Here is an 18,123-nt window from a genome sequence, read left to right as displayed (position 1 = left end):
GTTGAGGGTGCTCACACCTTGCCAAATCACACTCCATAAGTGCTTGTAGCCGCATCAATGGTTCAGTAATCCCTTTAGAGAAAACATCCCCATTGGGCTGCTAACTGTTGTGTGCTCATAAACCTCTGTATTCTGAAAAAAACGCCATATGGACTCTGCATTTCCTGTGTTTTCAGAAGGCCCCAGCCTCCCTTGTAGGCTTATGCCGGAGCTGTCTGGGGACCCATTTGGTCCCCGGTGGAAGTCAGAGTAGCCTCAGCATTGTTCTTATTTACGATTGGGACTCTGGGCATAGATCTACACTGCAATTAAAAACTCACAGCTGGCCCATGCCAGCTGACGGGCTCACAGGGCTCAGGCTAAGGGGCTGTTTAGTTGCAGTGTAACTGTTTGGGCTCTGCAGCCTGGGCTCTAGGACCCTGCAAGGGGGGAGGCCAAGCCCTAACACCTGCACTGCAATTAAACAGCCCAAGTCAGCTCTCATGAGCCAGCCATGGGTGTCATATCCCCACAATGGAGGCTGCAAGGAAAGGTGTCACAGAGCCATTCTGTCAGCTCCATGCCAATCAGGAACCCCCCCCCCACCTCAAGGGTATTCCCCAGAAGCCACGGAGAGGAGAATTAGAACCCCATATATGTGGATAATTATATATAGTGTAGTCATACCATTTAAGAGCAGGAGTAGTAGGCATGGCTGGCTGTGGGGAGAACGCTCTGGCTGTTGTGGAATGTACAGTAAGAGGAGATCCTGCCAGGGTTCACAGATATAAGGAGAAAGTGTTTCTCCAAAAGTGATCTTATTCAAATTCCCTGAGCCAGGCGCTACAACTGAGCCTGCTGTGAGGAAATTGATCTAGTGTCATATCTCTTCCTGCAGCTGTCATTTTAATGACTTCTGAGTGCTGAGTGAACCCAGGAGTTCTTGTGGGAGTGAGAGGTAGAAATATTCATTTTAACTGAAATGCTTAAATGAAATCCTTCCAGCTTTAAGGGCGTGAGACAAAGCTCTAGAGACAGACAGGAGGTGAGCTATTTTCAGCCACACAACGGTGAGAGACCCATGGTACATGTGGAGGGGCAGAGAGGGTGAGATTGACGTGACACATGTGAGGGACAACTCTGGCCCCTTACCAAAAGCAGAATCAAATACCTAATCATAGGCAGCACAGCAGCTGAGAGTGCAGAAGAGCAGGGAGGGCTGGGCTTATCGGTCTGAACTTTCCTCTCGTGTGTCTGAGCTTGAGAGACAAAGTGAGGAGAGGGCTTTTCGGGGGACTCCAGAGGCGGTGGATTCCATTTGTGGAGATGGAAGGGGGAGCCACCACCCCATAAGAGCTGAGGTTTTGCTTTGAAAAGTGGAAGAGGTTATCAGAGAAGGAAAGAAACAAAAAGTGCTGAAGTCATGGGAGCTGAAGAGGAGGTGCTGGTCACGCTATCTGGAGGGGCCCCCTGGGGCTTCAGGCTGCAGGGGGGCTCTGAGCAGAAAAGACCCCTTCAGGTGTCAAAGGTAGGACTGGAGGATGTTAATTGTCCAGAGCAAGGCTATGCAGTTGATCCCAGATATGCTAGGAGAGTCAGGCATCTCCCACTGTCATTAAGGAATGTTCTATTAACATTGTGGATCTGAAAGGAGATCTTGGGTGGGATGGTCTGGCAGTGCCCAGGGAAGGGTGAGGGTTCTGAAATGTGTGTTATTGAGCTGGAAATAGACAGGCAACTGGCAGGCGAGGATCTCCTTTCTTCCACTGATGCCCATCACTGCTCTCTACAGCAGAACCTTGATAATCCGGACACTTTATAATCTGCACAATTCTCCTCACTTGTAAGCAAAGATATAACAGGAGCAACAGTGCAGGAGTGAGAGCTCATATTACTGAGGCTTCATGACTTGTATAATACATCCAGCGGCACATTATGAAGTGTGAAAATCATTACAACTATTTGACAATGATCAAATGAAAGGAACAAAAGCCATTTTGTGATGCAGTGTTCATGCTTTTTCTTTAGCTATATTTGTCCACTGAACTGCAGAATTCTACCATCACAATGGGTCTCAAAGCCATCAGTGCAAATTACTGGAGGTCTCCTGTATTGGCAAAAGCTATATAATTGCTTTCTAAGCTGAATGTGAGCAGCAGCTATTGGTTCAGTTTCCAAGAAACTGAGGGTAGGAGGGGGGAGGATAAAACAGGAATCAAGACAAACCTTGAATTGCATTCTTTCTGATCTGCAGTTCTCTTTTCTCTGTTCAAAGTTATCACTGAGCAGTGTTAAAGAATGACAGCTAGAAAAAAAAATCCCTCTGCTTTATTAATTCACAACTGCTGCCTTAGCCTCGACCCAAGGATATTTGAGGATGCCATGGCAGTGTCACCAGCAGCAAGGGCAGGAAGGTGCTCTAACCAGCAGCTTCTGGTTTCTTAGGAAGCCTGTCCCTGTGGAAGAGCATTGAAGAAGGGCACATTCTGTATAAGTTCAGCCAAATGGCATAGAATAGCTTAGCTTGGTCCCCAGGCACAGGTCTCTAAAATAGGGAAAGATGATGATCACCAAAGAGAGAACTTCCTCACAAACTCAGTGTGCTGTGGAGAAACAAAGCCAATACCCGTAGGCCTAGCTATCCAGAGGTTCTGTGAGAATAGGATTTTTGGCATCCCCATAAACTATGCAGAGTCTGGGGTTATTTCTGTTGCTAAATTGCATGGCACTTGGGAAGGGACTATCAATGCAGCTGGGCCTGTCACATGCAGTCAGGAAGAGAGCTGTCATTGAAGTCAGGCCTCCCCAGGTTGGATGGTATGGCATTCAGATAGTGCAGTGATGAGTGTGGCACAGAAACATAGATAGATAGGAAGGAATTGTCAGTGAACTCAGAGCTGACAAAGAAAGGAGGTCTCTGAGAAAGTGGGGTGCCAAGATGAAAATAGAAAAACATTGTATTAGCATACAAAAAATATGATTAGTGTTGTGGCTCACACAGCAGAGACTGTTTGGATGGGGAAAGGAAGGATAAAGCAGGAATGAAACAGGAACTTTGAGATGATGCTATAGATGTTATGGATATGACTGTGCTGTAGATACTAGGAAATGTTTGTGCAGATAAAGGGGGAGGCCTACAAAAAAGTCCAGTGCTGTGATCATAGGGGATTTCAGTGATCAGATACTGATTAGGAAAACCATTGTAGGAACCCTACAGCAGGATTCATACCCATGGAGATAGTATCAGATTGCTTCTATATACCAGCACACTTTGTAATGAAGTGGCAACTAGGTCAGAGACAAATCTGGGCCTAATAAGTGGAAATGAGCCAAGCATGATAAATGAATGGAGGTTACACAGGCACATAGGAATTGCCATACCGGGTCAGGCTGATGGTCAGTTCAGTCTTATATCCAATTTCTTGCAGTGGCCAATGTTGGATGCTTTATAGGAAGGTTTAAAATGGCCATAGTACATCTAATTATCTAACAGTGTACTATGGAAAAAAAACTCTCTCATCTCAGTTGGTGATCAGCTTATGCCCTGAGGTATGAGAATTGATAGTCCTTTTAACTATAAACAACTGATTATTGTGAACATCTAATTCTTTACTTGTCTGACTAAAACCTTATTTAGTTACAGTATTTGTCCCATTAATATCATGCAGCAAGAGGTTCCACACACTAATTAAACATTGCATAAGTAGTTGTGATGTTGCACTCCATATAATTTTATGAAAATATGCTAATAAGTGTGAATATAATGTAACTGGAATATGCTTCATGGAAAAGGTCTCTTGTAAGGTATCATTACAAAGTTTCAGAGTAGCAGCCGTGTTAGTCTGTATCCGCAAAAAGAAAAGGCGTACTTGTGGCACCTTAGAGACTAACAGCTGTAGCTCACGAAAGCTTATGCTAAAATAAATGTGTTAGTCTCTAAGGTGCCACAAGTACTACTTTTCTTATTACAAAGCTTATAATCTACTGAGCGTATTCATCCTATTTGTACAAATGTATCATTCTTGTGTCTGAAACTAGAAATATCAAATATTCTGAGGTCCTGTTGTAATTATGCAAAGTGTGGGCCATTAACGGTGGTTTGGAATCTTGATGGCTCCCATTAACCAGGACAATTGACTGTAGATGGCTCTGTTTTCTTGCAAGCCTTCCTGTGAGTCAGGCCAGAAAAAATGAAGGCTTGGGGGGGTCTCACAGGACATGTGACCATATCACCTGGTGCTGGAATCCATCTTAAACCTGGTGCTTTTCCATTTAGAAGGAGGGGTAGGGACCCAGAAAGACAAAAGATTCCCACCTTATGCCAAAGGTATATAAGGGGGTGGAACATAACAAAGGAGGTGGCAGTCATGATAAATCCCCTAGCTACCACCTGAGCTGGAACAAGGACTGTACCAGGGGAAAGGATTGGGCCCAGACTAGAAAGGAGTCTAGTCTGTGAAAGAAGCTTATTGAAACATCTCTGAGGGTGAGATTTCGTCTGTATTCAGTTTTCTACTGTATTAGGCTTAGACTTGGGTATTTTATTTTATTTTGCTTGATAACTTACTTTTTTCTGTCTAAAAAACAACAACAAGGAGTACTTGTGGCACCTTAGAGACTAACAAATGTATTTGGGCATAAGTCTTCATGGGCTAAAACTCACTTCATCAGATGCATGGAGTGGAAAATACAGTAGGCAGAATATATATACACAGTACATGAAAAGATGCCTTACCAAGTGGGCGGTCAGTTCTAACGAGACAATTCAAGTGGAAGTAAGCTATTGTAACCCTTCTGCCTGTCAGAGTTGGCAGCAACAAGGGCCAGGTTCAGTATCTAGCAGTTCCGTTCCAATAACACAATGCAAAACCGGCTTGAGCCCCCATCCAGTGACCTGGGACAAATATATATCACCCACTCCCCCCCGTGCACCTCTAAGAGGCAATACTTCCCCTCTCAAGCACAGAGTCTGAGTGTAGCAAAAGCCTTTTAATAACAGAGAGAAACAATGTGGCCTTATGTTGGGGAAACACCACCAACAGGATTCATAACACAACCCATGAACAAAAACCCACCCTAAGCAAATTGAGTCGTGTCCTTTCCCTTTGGTTCTTGAGTCCAGCAACCCAAAAGTCCCCCAAAGTCCCAAAAGTCCAACAACCCCAAAGTCCAGCAACCCAAAAGTCTCAGTCTCTGTCCTTGGTGAGTCCAGAGTTCAAAAGTTCATCTGCAGAGTTTTAAACCCTCCGCCCCCACCAGTCTATGTGGAAATGGGGGGGAGGAGTAAAGGGGCGCCTTACATGCTCTGACAGCTGACTGCCCCGCCTCTCCATGAGTTTCTGCTACAGCTTTCACCACCAGCCGCTCCTCTCCACCAGCTGCTCCTCCCCAGTAGCCATCAAGCAAGCTGCTCACCAATATATCTTCAGGCCCCCTACTACTTAACACAGTGCTCAGTGATTTCAGCTCATAGTAGAGAAACCCCAGTGCTGGTGTATCATTAGCCCAAAGTGAATTCAGCTCTGCAATCTATAACCAGACTCCTAGTAGAATCAAAATTAGCTCTGCTATTACACAGTGGAGAAAGGAGGTACAGTTAGCATTTAGGGCCCTCAGAAGGGACCCATACCACAAAGTATAAAGACCTATCCCCAACCTCTCTCTAGTCACTGAGTTTTGGAACCCAGGTCCCTTGCCTAGCGAGTGCTACTTAGTTGATGGTGAGTCCCTCCATCATAACAAAAAGCCAAGTACAGTTCCACTGTCCACATAATTGATTCACATAATTAGGATAATAACACATATTGATTCACATAATTAGGATAATAACACTTTATTCTTCCTGCCCCAATAACAGATAAACTGGGGATCCCACAGCAGCCAAAGTGACCATCTAGGCTGGGTGGGTGTGCCTATGCAAATGAGATCAGCCCCTGAAGTTCTTTTCCACAACCCACCACAACTCACCACCAGATGTCAGCGTCATCCTGACTCTGCTTATACTATTATCAATAGGAGGAAAAATCACTTTTGCAGTGGTAATCAGGGTGGCCCATTTCAAACAGTTGACAAGAAGGTATGAGTAACGTAGGGGGAAATTAGCATGGGGAAATTAATTTTTAGTTTTTGTAGTGACTCATCCACTCCCAGTCTTTATTTAGGCCTAATTTGATGGTGTCCAGTTTGCAAATTAATTCCAGTTCTAAAGTTTCTTGTTGGAGTCTGTTTTTGAAGGTTTTTTGTTGAAGAATTGCCACTTTTAAATCTGTTATTGAGTGTCTAGGGAGATTGAAATGTCCTCCTTCTGGTTTTTGAATGTTATAATTCTTGACCTCTGATTTGTGTCCATTTATTCTTTTGTGTACATGGCAGAGGGGCATTGCTGGCACACGATGGCATATATCACATTGGTAGATGTGCAGGTGCATGAGCCCCTGATGGTGTGGCTGATGTGGTTAGGTCCTATGATGGTGTCCTCTGAATAGATATGTGGACAGAGTTGGCAATGGGGTTTGTTGTAGGGATAGGTTCCTGGGTTAGTGTTTTTGTTGTGTGGTGTGTAGTTGCTGGTGAGTATTTGCTTCAGGTTGGGGGGCTGTCTGTAAGCAAGGACTGGCCTGTGTCGCAAGGACTGGCCTGTGTCCCAAGATCTATGAGAGTGAGGCTGGGATGATTTAACTGGGAATTGGTCCTGCTTCGAGCAGGGGGTTGGACTAGATGACCTTCTGGGGTCCCTTCCAACCCTTATATTCTATGATTCTATGATTCTATGAGGGATCGTCCTTTAGGATAGGTTGTAGATTCTTGATGATGCGCTGGAGAGGTTTTAGTTGGGGACTGAAGGTGACGGCTAGTGGCGTTCCATTACTTTCTTTGTTGGGTCTGTCCTGTAGTAGGTGACTTCTGGGTACCTTTCTGACTCTGTCAATCTGTTTCTTCACTGCACCAGGTGGGTATTGTAGTTTTAAGAACACTTGATAGAGATCCTGTTTGTCTCTGTCTGAGGGATTGGAGCAAATGCAGTTGTATCTTAGAGCTTGGCTGTAGATAATGGATTGTGTGATGTGGTCTGGATGAAAGCTGGAGGCATGTAGATAAGTATAGCGGTCAGTAGGGTATAGGGTGGTGTTTATGTGACCATCGCTTGTTTGCACTGTAGTATCCAGGAAGTGGATCTCACATGTGGACGGGTCCAGGCTGAGGTTGATGTTGGGATGGAAATTGTTGAAATGGTGGAATTCCTCAAGGGCCTCTTTCCCATGGGTCCAGATGATGAAGATGTCATCAATGTAGCGCAAGTAAAGTAGGGGTGTTAGGGGACAAAAGCTGAGGAAGCGTTGTTCTAAGTCAGCCATAATAATGTTGGCATACTGTGGGGCCATGAGGGTACCCAAAGCAGTGTTTTGTCTGTTATTACTTGGAACCACTTAAATCCTACTTTTTATACTTAATAAAATCACTTTTGTTTATTAATTAACCCAGAGTAAGTAATTAATATATGGGGGAGCAAACAGCTGTGCATATCTCTCTATCAGTGTTATAGAGGGCGGATAATTTATGAGTTTACCCTGTATAAGCTTCATACAGAGTAAAACAGATTTATTGGGGGCTTGGATCCCATTGGGAGCTGGGTGTCTGGGTGCTAGAGACAGGAGCACTTCTTACGCTCTTTTCAGTTAAGTCTGCAGCTTTTGGGGGACGTGGTTCAGACCTGGGTCTGTGTTTGCAGCAGGCTAGTGTGTCTGGCTCAACAAGACAGGGTACTGAAGTCCCAAGCTGGCCAGGAAAATGGGCTCAGAGGCAGTCTCAGCACTGGGTCTCTGTGACCCAACCTGTCACAGTGGCACAGCGAGCAGGGTCTGTGCACAGCTGATTGCTTTGAAATGCTGGTAGTGATTTTAAGTGAGTTTTAAGTGTGCTGGCTGGAGAACAGACAGGTTACCGGTTTGTTATTTTCAGTTTATTTTCAGGAAATAGGGACAAAAAAGTAAGCAAAATAAGTAAGAAGTGAAGATCAGAAGGTGCTAGAACTGCACAGGTTGCAGATTGCCCGGAAAGGCTGAACACGGGGCACTGGGAAAGTCTCTGTTAACTAAGAAGCCCCTAAGCTGAATGGATCTCAGTTTCAGTGAACTGCAGTGGGGTGTGGCCCAACCTCTGGGTCTGTGCTGAAGCTGACTGGAGCGTCTAACTCAGCAAGACAGGAGTGGAGGGGTGCCTGTTCTGGCAGGAGGGGGTTCTGAGGGAGTCCCAGCCCATCAAGTGACAGTCTCAAGGGAAGACAAATGGAAATTGATGCGCAATTTGCCTGGGGAAACGCTGCCCTGGAAAAAGAAAAGGCTACCCACCAGCAAACCCTGGACTTAAAAGACAAAGCAACTGAGGCCCAGAGAAAAGCACAAATTGAGACCCAGACGCATGAACAGGCTGTCATGGAGGTGCACAGAGATCTGTATCCTGGAGGTGGAAGTTGGGGTCCTGGGGACAGCTGCAGTGGGAACAGACCACAAGGACTCTGTAGCTGGAAGTATGCCCAACCTGAGTGAAAGTGGGGGCGGGATTTTGCTGGCCATTAAAGGGTCTGTCAAAGCTGGTAGCTGTGAGCCCACAGCTGGATCAGAGTCACCTTCCCTTTTGGGGGACACAGTAGTGTCTGCCCCAGAGGGGAGCCCAAAGAGGAATTTTAGGTATACTGCCTCCACCCTGGAGAGTGTCCACATCTCTGGCAGTAAGTTCAGGAGGACGGTGTGACGTTGCACTCCATATGATTTTATAAAAATACGCTAATAAGTGTGAATATAATGTAACTGGAATATGCTTCATGGAAAAGGTCTCTTGTAAGGTAACATTATGTCGCTTATAATCTACTGAGTGCGTTCATCCTATTTGTATGAATGTACCATTCTTGTATCTGAAACTAGAAATATGAAATATAACTCTGAGGTCCTATTCTAATTATGCAAAGTGTGGGCCGTTAATGGTGGTTTGGAATCTTGATGGTTCCCATTAACCAGGACAATTGATTGTAGATGGCTCTGTTTACTTGCAAACCTTCCTGTGAGTCAGGCCAGAAAAAATGATGGCTTGGGGGGGTCTCACAGGACATGTGACGATGTCACCTGATACTGGAATCCATCTTAAACCTGGTGTTTTTCCATTTAGAAGGAGGAGTGGAGACCCAGAAAGACAAAAGATTCCCACCTTGTGCCAAAGCTATAAAAGGGGGTGGAACAGAACAAAGGGGGCTGTGGTCATGAGAAATCCCCTAGCTACCACCTGAGCTGGAACAAGGACTGTACCAGGGGAAAGGATTGGGCCTAGAAAGGAGTCTAGTCTGTGAAAGAAGCTTATTGGAACATCACTGAGGGTGAGATTACAATGCATTTAGTTTCCTACTGTATAGACTTGTGTGTGGTTTTTATTTTGCTTGGTAACTTACTTTGTTCCGCCTGTTATTACTTGGAACCACTTAAATCCTACTTTTTATACTTAATAAAATCACTTTTGTTTATTAATTAACCCAGAGTAAGTAAGTAATACCTGGAGGAGCAAACAGCTGTGCATATCTCTATCCATGTTATAGAGGGAAGACAATTTATGAGTTTACGCTGTATAAGCTTTATACAGAGTAAAATGGATTTATTGGGGGTTTGGATCCCAAGGGGAGCTGGGTGTCTGGGTGCTAGAGACAGGAGCACTTCTTATGCTGTTTTCAGTTAAGTCTGCAGCTTTTGCGGGACAGGGTTCAGACCTGGGTCTGTGTTGCAGCAGGCTAGCGTGTCTGGCTCAACAAGACAGGGTACTGAAGTCCCAAGCTGGCCAGGAAGATGCGCTGAGAGGTAGTGTCAGCACCTCAGGTGGCAGTTCCAAGGGGGTCTCTGTGACCTCAACCTGTCAGAGTAGTATTTCCTTGTCGCCAGTTCCTGTTTAACTTGAGTAGCCCTCTGCTCTTGCTTTATAAGGCAAGGTAAATTGGTGTGCCTGGCTGACTTGCACTGCACTACTCATTATTTTATATCATAAAAGCACCATTCTCATAGTTCCTCTTAATCTTCTGCTTTGTCAAGTAAACGTCCTAGTTTTTTTTAATGTCCTCTGCATATGGAAGCCCTTGATATGTTTAATCATTTTTATTGCTGTTCCCTGGACCCTTTTCATATCTACTGTGACTTGAGACAAGATGTAGAAAACTGAACGCAGGCTGTATCAGACATGTATTAATGGCATTAGAATACTTTTCTTATTATTCTCTGTCCCTTTCCTAATACATCATACAATCTTATTTGTTTTTTTTATTGTTTGTTTGTTTGTTCTACCACTGCTGTACCTTGAGCCAATATTTTTGTTGAGCTGTTCTCGGTGATGCCAAGAACTTTCTTTAAAGCTGCAACTAATTTAGAACTCATCAGTGGGTACACATGTTGTAAACTGTTCTTTCCAACATGCAGTCACTGAGTTTGCCTCAACTGAATAAAGAAACAGGTTAAAAGTGGGATTTGAAGCTGCTTCTCCATACAGAGACCAAGTCGTCTTACAAGGAGAATACATAGCTTGAGTAGGTGTTTTAAACCTCGTGGCTACATGAAGGGCTCAGTTGTGAGCCCCACTCCAGGCAGCACAAAGTGGGAGAGAGCAGCTGGCTCCCCATGCTGGGCCTAGCTGATGCAGAACTGGCATAGCTGGCTTCTATGCCACCCCATCTTCCACAGCTGGTTTAAGGGACATGTTCAGAGTGAGCTGCACTCTGGCAATCAGTCCCTGGGGACCATAGGCAGTCTGATGTAATTTAAAGCAGCCCTGAGACTGCTCTAAACTATACCAAGGGGCAACCAGGCTGGTCTCAGGATCAGGGAGATGAACATGGCTTCCTCTACTCAACTGTGCCCAGGATCCAGTGACCCTAGTACTATCAGCCGGTCTGAAGCACCAATATTAAAATGTGACAGGGCCAGCTTTAGGGTTGACTCGTACCATAGGTTAACTGGCAGATATCTGCGCCTAGCAGCTCACAGCCAAGCACAGAGACACTTAGTGACTATTTTGCTCCACATAGGCAATCAGCTGTAATGCCTGTATGGTAAAGCCATACGTAAGGTATGGCCCTGGCATGGAGGAAGGGCAGCATCACAACTCTCAAACGTGGCAGAAATGAAGAGCGAGTTAAAGGAAACATGTTGGAATTCAATAATGCCTGGGAAACCCACAGTAGAAAAGGGTAAATGTTTTAACATACAGCTGGGAAAGCTGCACCAAAAGTCAAGCTAAAGAGGCAACCGATTTTATTTATGAGCTAAACAGATGGATGCCCTAACACAGTGGTTCTCAAAGCCGGTCCGCCGCTTGTTCAGGGAAAGCCCCTGCCGGGCCGGACTGGTTTGTTTACCTGCCGCGTCCGCAGGTTCAGCAGATCGCGGCTCCCACTGGTCGCAGTTTGCCGCTCCAGGCCAATGGGGGCTGCAGGAGGCGGCGGGGGCCAAAGGACGTACTGGCTGCCCTTCCCGCAGCTCCCATTGGCCTGGAGTGGTGAACCGCAGCCAGTGGGAGCTGCCCTAACACACTGTGGCACAGAAACAATGTTGCTGGCAGTATAATAGATAGAGGCCAGAAGCTCTGGCCTCGACATGTCCAATACATCCAGGCTGCACAGTGGAAAGGGCCCAGTTGCCCTTACCAGCTTTCAGAGTGCTCCTGAACTTGTTTTATGGCTTTTCAGCAGTTAGGCAGGTGCTGTGGCCACCACTCAGAAGGTATTTAGGAAGCAGGCTTGTGGAACTCAGTTCATGGTGTATCTACAGAAAGCTCAGAGAGCCACGCAGGGTGTGTGGTCACACAGACATCTTGAGCATGAGAGCACTGCAAGCTAGGCACCCAGCATGAGGGTAACACTGGGTAGGATCAGCCCTGCTGCTGAGCTTTAGGAACAGAATGGCTTTGCAGGAGACTCCTGGAATAGCTCCGTTCCTCCCAGATGAGGTGAAGAGTTAGGATTGTCAGGCCCAGGGCAGAAGGTGAACTGTACACGGAGAACCAGATCCACAGCTGGTGCAAATCTGCATAACCAATTTACCTCAACTGATGGTCCAGCTCTCGATTCCCTGGGCATCACCAGTGCTCAGGATTAAGGGCAAGGAAAGAGCACGCACATGGACACACCATCTCAAAATGGAATAAAAAGATTAGAGGGATGGCTGGACAAGGATATGCAAAATCGGAGAGAGACTGTTCCATGCTTTTTGTATTAGTTTTGCTGTGAAATCAGGACCAGTTCTTAAATCATATAAATATGTATTCAGTGTCATGATACAGCTGCTCAGTAACTCCCACTAATTCACCTAGTTAGCTCCTCACAATTTGCCCTCAGGGATAATTCCACTTCCAGGTCTCTTTCTCAAACTCTTCCATTTTGAATCCCGTTCCCCTCCCTGTAGGATCCATGCTGACTGTTACTTCTTAGTTTTTTGCCCACTGTCTAAGAACTATCCCAGCTTTGTGCTGAAGCAGTCTCTGATGGCTCCATCCCTTATAGCCTGTCCACTCACAGCCAGGTAGATGCTACTATCCCCTAGGAGGCCCAGAAGTCCCTTTAGTGGATGGCTGTCAGCAATTGTAGTGGAAGCCCCCAAAGGCTGATCTGATTTCCTCCATGAATCCATACCTAATGCTGCCAGCCAAAAGGTCATGAGGCACCTGAAGGTTCCTGCCAGCTCTGTGTACCAGGAGCCATCCTGAGTACTAGAGATGGATGTTGCCTTTGCCTTATTGCCCGCATCTGGTAAAGAGTTTTTGATGGGTTCCTCACCACCACTGCGCTACAGATCCACACAGTGCGTGCTCCAATCAAAGCAACCATGTCCCTTCTCAACAGGTTCTTTATTTAGGTGCTCCACTAGGGCCAGTGGTACTCTGCATTTTGTTAGCCTTGTGGTACACACAAGAGCACTGTGAATTTGCAAGGTGATTTTACCACACCTGTGTTCATCTCCTGGGATCACATCTTCATATTCTACTAGTATGATTGGTAGAGATGTTTTGTTCTCGGCCCTCATTGTCTCTCAGACTAAAAGTATTGTGGTGGTAAACTGTGATCCGTGCCGCTGCCTGTGTTGCTGGTGGATGCCAGCTGAAAGCAATTTTGTTTGCAAGGATTGTGATTTTAAGCTTGCATTTACCTATTTACTGCAGAATGCTTTTACTATGTGGCACCAGCACTTGGTGCCATTTCTGCAGACTAGTTTTTCCTCTCCTTGTCGTTCCTGGTGTTATATTAAAAACTGGGGCACCAAGCTAGTAGTTGGCATTCTTGGGAAGTGCAGGTATTGTCTGGGTCCCTGGGCTGGCTTTGGGCACACAGGCATGATTTTATTGTGTTTGGTGTAATCCACCCTGTGCTCTTCTGCCTTTCCCTGCACTGCACCAGCCTGTGCTATTTATAACATGTTGTGTTAATTTAGTGCTGGCAAAACATTACATATTGACAGCTCTGGAGACTGAGGTTACCAGTTTATCCCCAGAATACGTGTGGCATGTGGTAATGTGATGTGTCTCACAATGCTTTATCACTGTGCCCCCGGAGGAATCACCCAGAGAGTAATTTAAGCTTAATGACCATTCCGGCTTTGGCCCCTCTGCTGCCAGAAAGAAGAATCATAAATGACAATTGTGGTGCCTGTTTCTGCAGTCCTCAGGCCCTGGGCTGAAACCACCAGACACTTTCCATGTAGGTCACCAATCAAAGGCCAACAACTTTTGGCCCCTCTTGTCATGGGCCTTATTACTCCACTTTTACACCACGGTAACTCCAATGTGTTCAGTGCAGTTATACTGACATAAAAACTGTAGTAACACAAGGCGCAATCAGACCCCAGAGCTGCATTCCAACCAGCAACTGACAGGTGAAAGTCTGTTATATGAAACTGCTACCAGTCCCTCGAGCCATTGAGTTCCTCCAGCTTTCGTCTTCCTGCTGTAAATGTGGCACTGACTCAGAGTGGTTCTGTGTCCCACACTTCTTGCCCATCGATTGGGCATTTTCCCCACCCCTTCTCATGGCATTCTAGATCTCTCATATTCCTGTTCTCACTGTGCTCTGTCCATCTCAGGTTCAAGTTTCCCTCACCTTCTCTTTCCACAGCAGCAAAGTCCTGCTCCCTATGAAGAGGCATTTATCTGGGGCTAGATCTGCTTCTCTGAGCAATAGTCCTCTGAGGGTTTGATCCCGCCTCCACTGATGTCAATGGGAGCAGAATCTGGCCTGCAAGTGGATCTTGGGAATGCCACACATGATCTGGTTTCTGCTCAATGAATCGTTTGTATTGCAAAAGCTGGGGCTCTCAGCTTGCTGACATATGCATTTGACTCCAGCCTTCATATAAAAACCTGATATCTTGCTGCTTCGTTCTGTTTCGGGTCAAGTACTTATCTAATGCTTTCAGTAGCTATTCTAGTGTAAATGGCATTCTTGCTTGGCAGCGTTGCTGTATCTCACTCAGTTCTCATCTTCTCTCCCCAATGAAGTAATCGAAAACCTTTATCTTCAGAGCTTTCTTTCGATCTTCTGAGGTTAGCTCCGTGTACAGATCTGTTTTCAGCTTCCAGGCTTGAGCTGAGCTTTTGGCTTAGAAGACCAGAGATTCTGGTAATCTCAGCCATCCATACTGTCTTCTCAGAGTGACCTATGCCTGCTGCTTTCTGTTTGAACGGACTGTCAGACTAAATAAAAACAATGGGACTGATTCTCCTAACGTGCTGCCAACCAGTAGAAATCAGGGGTGTATGTGAGATCAGAATCAGGCCCTGTATATCACAAAAATTCCCTTGCTCATGTCGCTAATAAGACCTTCCATTACTAACTCGGAAATAACTTTACAAATGTAGTTCACTTTTCACCATTGATGCACCTTGTTTTAATTTTTGCTATCCCTCATCTTGGCTACTGAAAGCAGGCTGGTCAGTTTCACTCCCTGGTTCGCCTGCTCTAACACAAGGCTATTTGTGTTTCCAGTGCTGTAGGGGAATACTTCAATTTAAACCAACGTATGTTCACTGAAATTTAACACAACCACCTTGTGGCAGGACCCACTCGCTCCTGCCTCTGCTCAAGTCCACAAACTGCTCAGAGACCCTTGTGCTGGTAAAACATCCGGTGCAGTTTATTTATAATGTCGGTTCACATCATCCTTGTACAATATACAGCCGTATTCTTACAGTCTTAGGGAGCCCTCAGCAGGTCCTAAGGTTGCCAGATGCCCAGTTTTCAACTGGAAAGTGTCCAGATCTACTGACCGGACACCACAACCACTTGCTTCCTCTTTTTTCCTGGGAGTGCTCAACCCCTGCTCAGCCCCAGGTCCCACCCCCACTCCACTCCTTCCCCGAAGCCCCACCCCATCTCTCCCCGCCTTTGCTCTGCCCCTTCCGGCATGCCTCATCCCCACTCCTCCTCCTCCCCTCCCCACCCCAGTGCCTTCTGCACACTGCAAAACAGCTGATCACGGCAGGCAGGAGGCGCTGGGAGGGAGTGGGAGGAATTGATCGATGGGGCTACTGGCGGGTAGGAGGTGCTGGGTGGGAGAGAGGGAACTGGCTACCTGTGGGTGCTAAGCACTGCTGATTTTTTTCCGTGGGTGCTCCAACCCTGGAGCACCCATGGAGTCAGTGCCTATGCCAGCCACCCAAAGTCCAGTCAACACGGGGCAGGGGGAGGTGCCAGGTTATGAACCACACTAGCCCCCAGCTCCCAGCCCAGCTCCACAGGTGAGTCCCTTCCAACCCAGGCATGGGTGGGAGTAGAGGGGGAAAGTGGCAAGCAATGGGGGCTGGGGTGAAGAGAAGCAAATGGGGGCGGGGCTTTGGGGAAGAGGCGAGGCAGGGTGGAGCCTTGGAGGAAGAGGTAGGGCAGGGCCTCGGGAGGCAGGGGCAGGGCCAGGTAGATTCCAACACTCCTGATGGAGTAGGGTGACCGTACATCCAGTTTTGGCTGGGACAGTCCCTTTTTTAAGCCCTGTCCCGATTTTTTTTGAGGGGGGGAGCAAAAGTGGGCATTTGTCTTATTTGTTTTTGCTAACTTGGTCAGTTCATAAGAGCAATCGGGACAAATGGCCACTTTTGTCAAAAAAGTGGGGTGTGGAGGAATGTGCAGGAGGATGGGGACCAGTGATGCCAGCCTCGTGCGGGGGGCAGGCAGGGCTTGAGCAAGCAGCGATGCCAGTCCTGCGTGAGGTGGAGGGTGGGGAAGGCTCAGGCGTGTGGCTTGGGCCAGGAAAAGGGCTCGGGCGAGTGGTTCAGGCCAGCCCTGCAGGGGGGCTCAGGCTAGCCCCACGCAGTGTCCTGTTTTCCCTTTGGGAAATATGGTCACCCTATGCTGGAGTGTCTGGTTTTTAAATATTACAAAGTTAACAACCCTACTCTCTCCCTCTTACTAACTTCCTGTGCCTCTTTGTAGGCTCTGCCTAATGGCTTAATTAGCTTTCCAGCTCTCCTCCACCCACGGCTTAGACACAAGCTCTTTTTAACCAGGGCTGTGCAGTGTTGGATTGGAGGTGCAGTGTTGCAGGGAGCTTGGGTGAAAGGCTTCGAGAAGGTCCCTTGGCCGTGATCAGATTAGACACGAAACTGCTGCGTTTTAATCAGGACATCTCCATTATTAGTGCTCCAGCTTGTGTCACCCCACACATACCGCTATCTAAATATAGTTCACACTGAAGGACAGATGCTGCCAATCCACATCTGACTCCCTCCTACCCCCCACTTGAATTCTGTTCCCAAAGCCCTGCTGAAATCCACAGTGACACATCCAGCAGTCACTTGGTCCTTTCATCTCCATGGGCCTGTAAAAGGAAAATTCTCCTGATTCTCCTCCCTGCCCTACCTCCATGCTCTCCTTCTCTGCTCAATCACTTCTCTCCTCCTGTCTTTCTCACTTGTTGCCTTCACCAATTTTTCTTTCATCCCTTGCTTTCTCTTCCTTCTTAACTGCTTTCCTCTCCCTCCCTCTGCTGATGAAATGTGATAAATTAGAGGAACGGGCAGCGTAATGAAAGAAAGAAAAGATGGGGTATATTCCTAGGGCTGTTTTCAGAGTAGCAGCCGTATTAGTCTGTATCCGCAAAAAGAAAAGGAGGACTTGTGGCACCTTAGAGACTAACAAATTTATTTGAGCATAAGCTTACGTGAGCTACAGCTCACTTCATCTGATGCATGGAGTAGAAAATACAGTGGGGAAATTTTATATACACAGAGAATATGAAACAATGGGTGTTACCATACACACTGTAACGAGAGTGATCGGGTAAGGTGAGCTATTACCAGCAGGGGGCGGGGGGGAACACCTTTTGTTGTGATAATCAAGGTGGCCATTTCCAGCAGTTGACAGGAACGTCTGAGGAACAGTGGAGGGTGGGGAGGGGGGAATAAACATGGGGAAATAGTTTTACTTTGTGTAATGACACATCCACTCCCAGTCTTTATTCAAGAAACAACTCTGACATCGTAATCAAACAACTCTGACATCATAATCAAAAAGGCCGACAAAGGAGGTGCTGTTGTCATCATGAATAGGTCGGAATATGAACAAGAGGCTGCTCAGCAGCTCTCCAACACCACATTCTACAAGCCATTATCCTCTGATACCACTGAAGGTTACCAAAAGAAACTACACCATCTGCTCAAGAAACTCCCTGAAAAAGCACAAGAACAAATCCGCACAGACACAACCCTAGAACCCCGACCAGGGGTATTCTATCTGCTACCCAAGATCCATAAACCTGGAAATCCTAGACGCCCCATCATCTCAGGCATTGGCACCCTGACAGCAGGATTGTCTGGCTATGTAGACTCCCTCCTCAGGCCCCAAACTACCAGCACTCCCAGCTGTCTTCGAGACACCACTGACTTCCTGAGGAAACTACAATCCATCGGTGACCTTCCTGAAAAAAACATCCTAGCCACTATGGATGTAGAAGCCCTCTACACCAACATTCCACACAAAGATGGACTACAAGCCGTCAAGAACACTATCCCCGATAATGTCACAGCTAACCTGGTGGCTGAACTTTGTGACTTTGTCCTTACCCATAACTATTTCACATTTGGGGACAATGTATACCTTCAAATCAGTGGCACTGCTATGGGTACCTGCATGGCCGC

General features: G+C 46.6%; 1 protein-coding gene across 1 annotated transcript in view; it reads left to right on the top strand.

Moving 5' to 3' along the window:
* The first annotated feature begins 1,184 nt into the window (after positions 1 to 1,184).
* SYNPO2L (synaptopodin 2 like) overlaps positions 1,185 to 18,123 on the top strand; it is a 68,597-nt gene continuing 51,658 nt past the window's right edge. The window contains exon 1 of the mRNA XM_048858977.2: positions 1,185 to 1,507. Within this exon, the coding sequence (XP_048714934.1) occupies positions 1,403 to 1,507 (105 nt within the window). The 5' untranslated portion in view covers positions 1,185 to 1,402. The remainder of the gene's footprint in view (positions 1,508 to 18,123) is intronic.

This window comes from Caretta caretta, chromosome 7 (assembly GCF_965140235.1).
Source record: "Caretta caretta isolate rCarCar2 chromosome 7, rCarCar1.hap1, whole genome shotgun sequence".
NCBI classification, from domain to species: Eukaryota; Metazoa; Chordata; order Testudines; family Cheloniidae; genus Caretta; species Caretta caretta.
The sequence above is the reverse complement of the archived record's forward strand: the minus strand, read 5'-3'. Positions and strand labels throughout refer to the sequence as shown.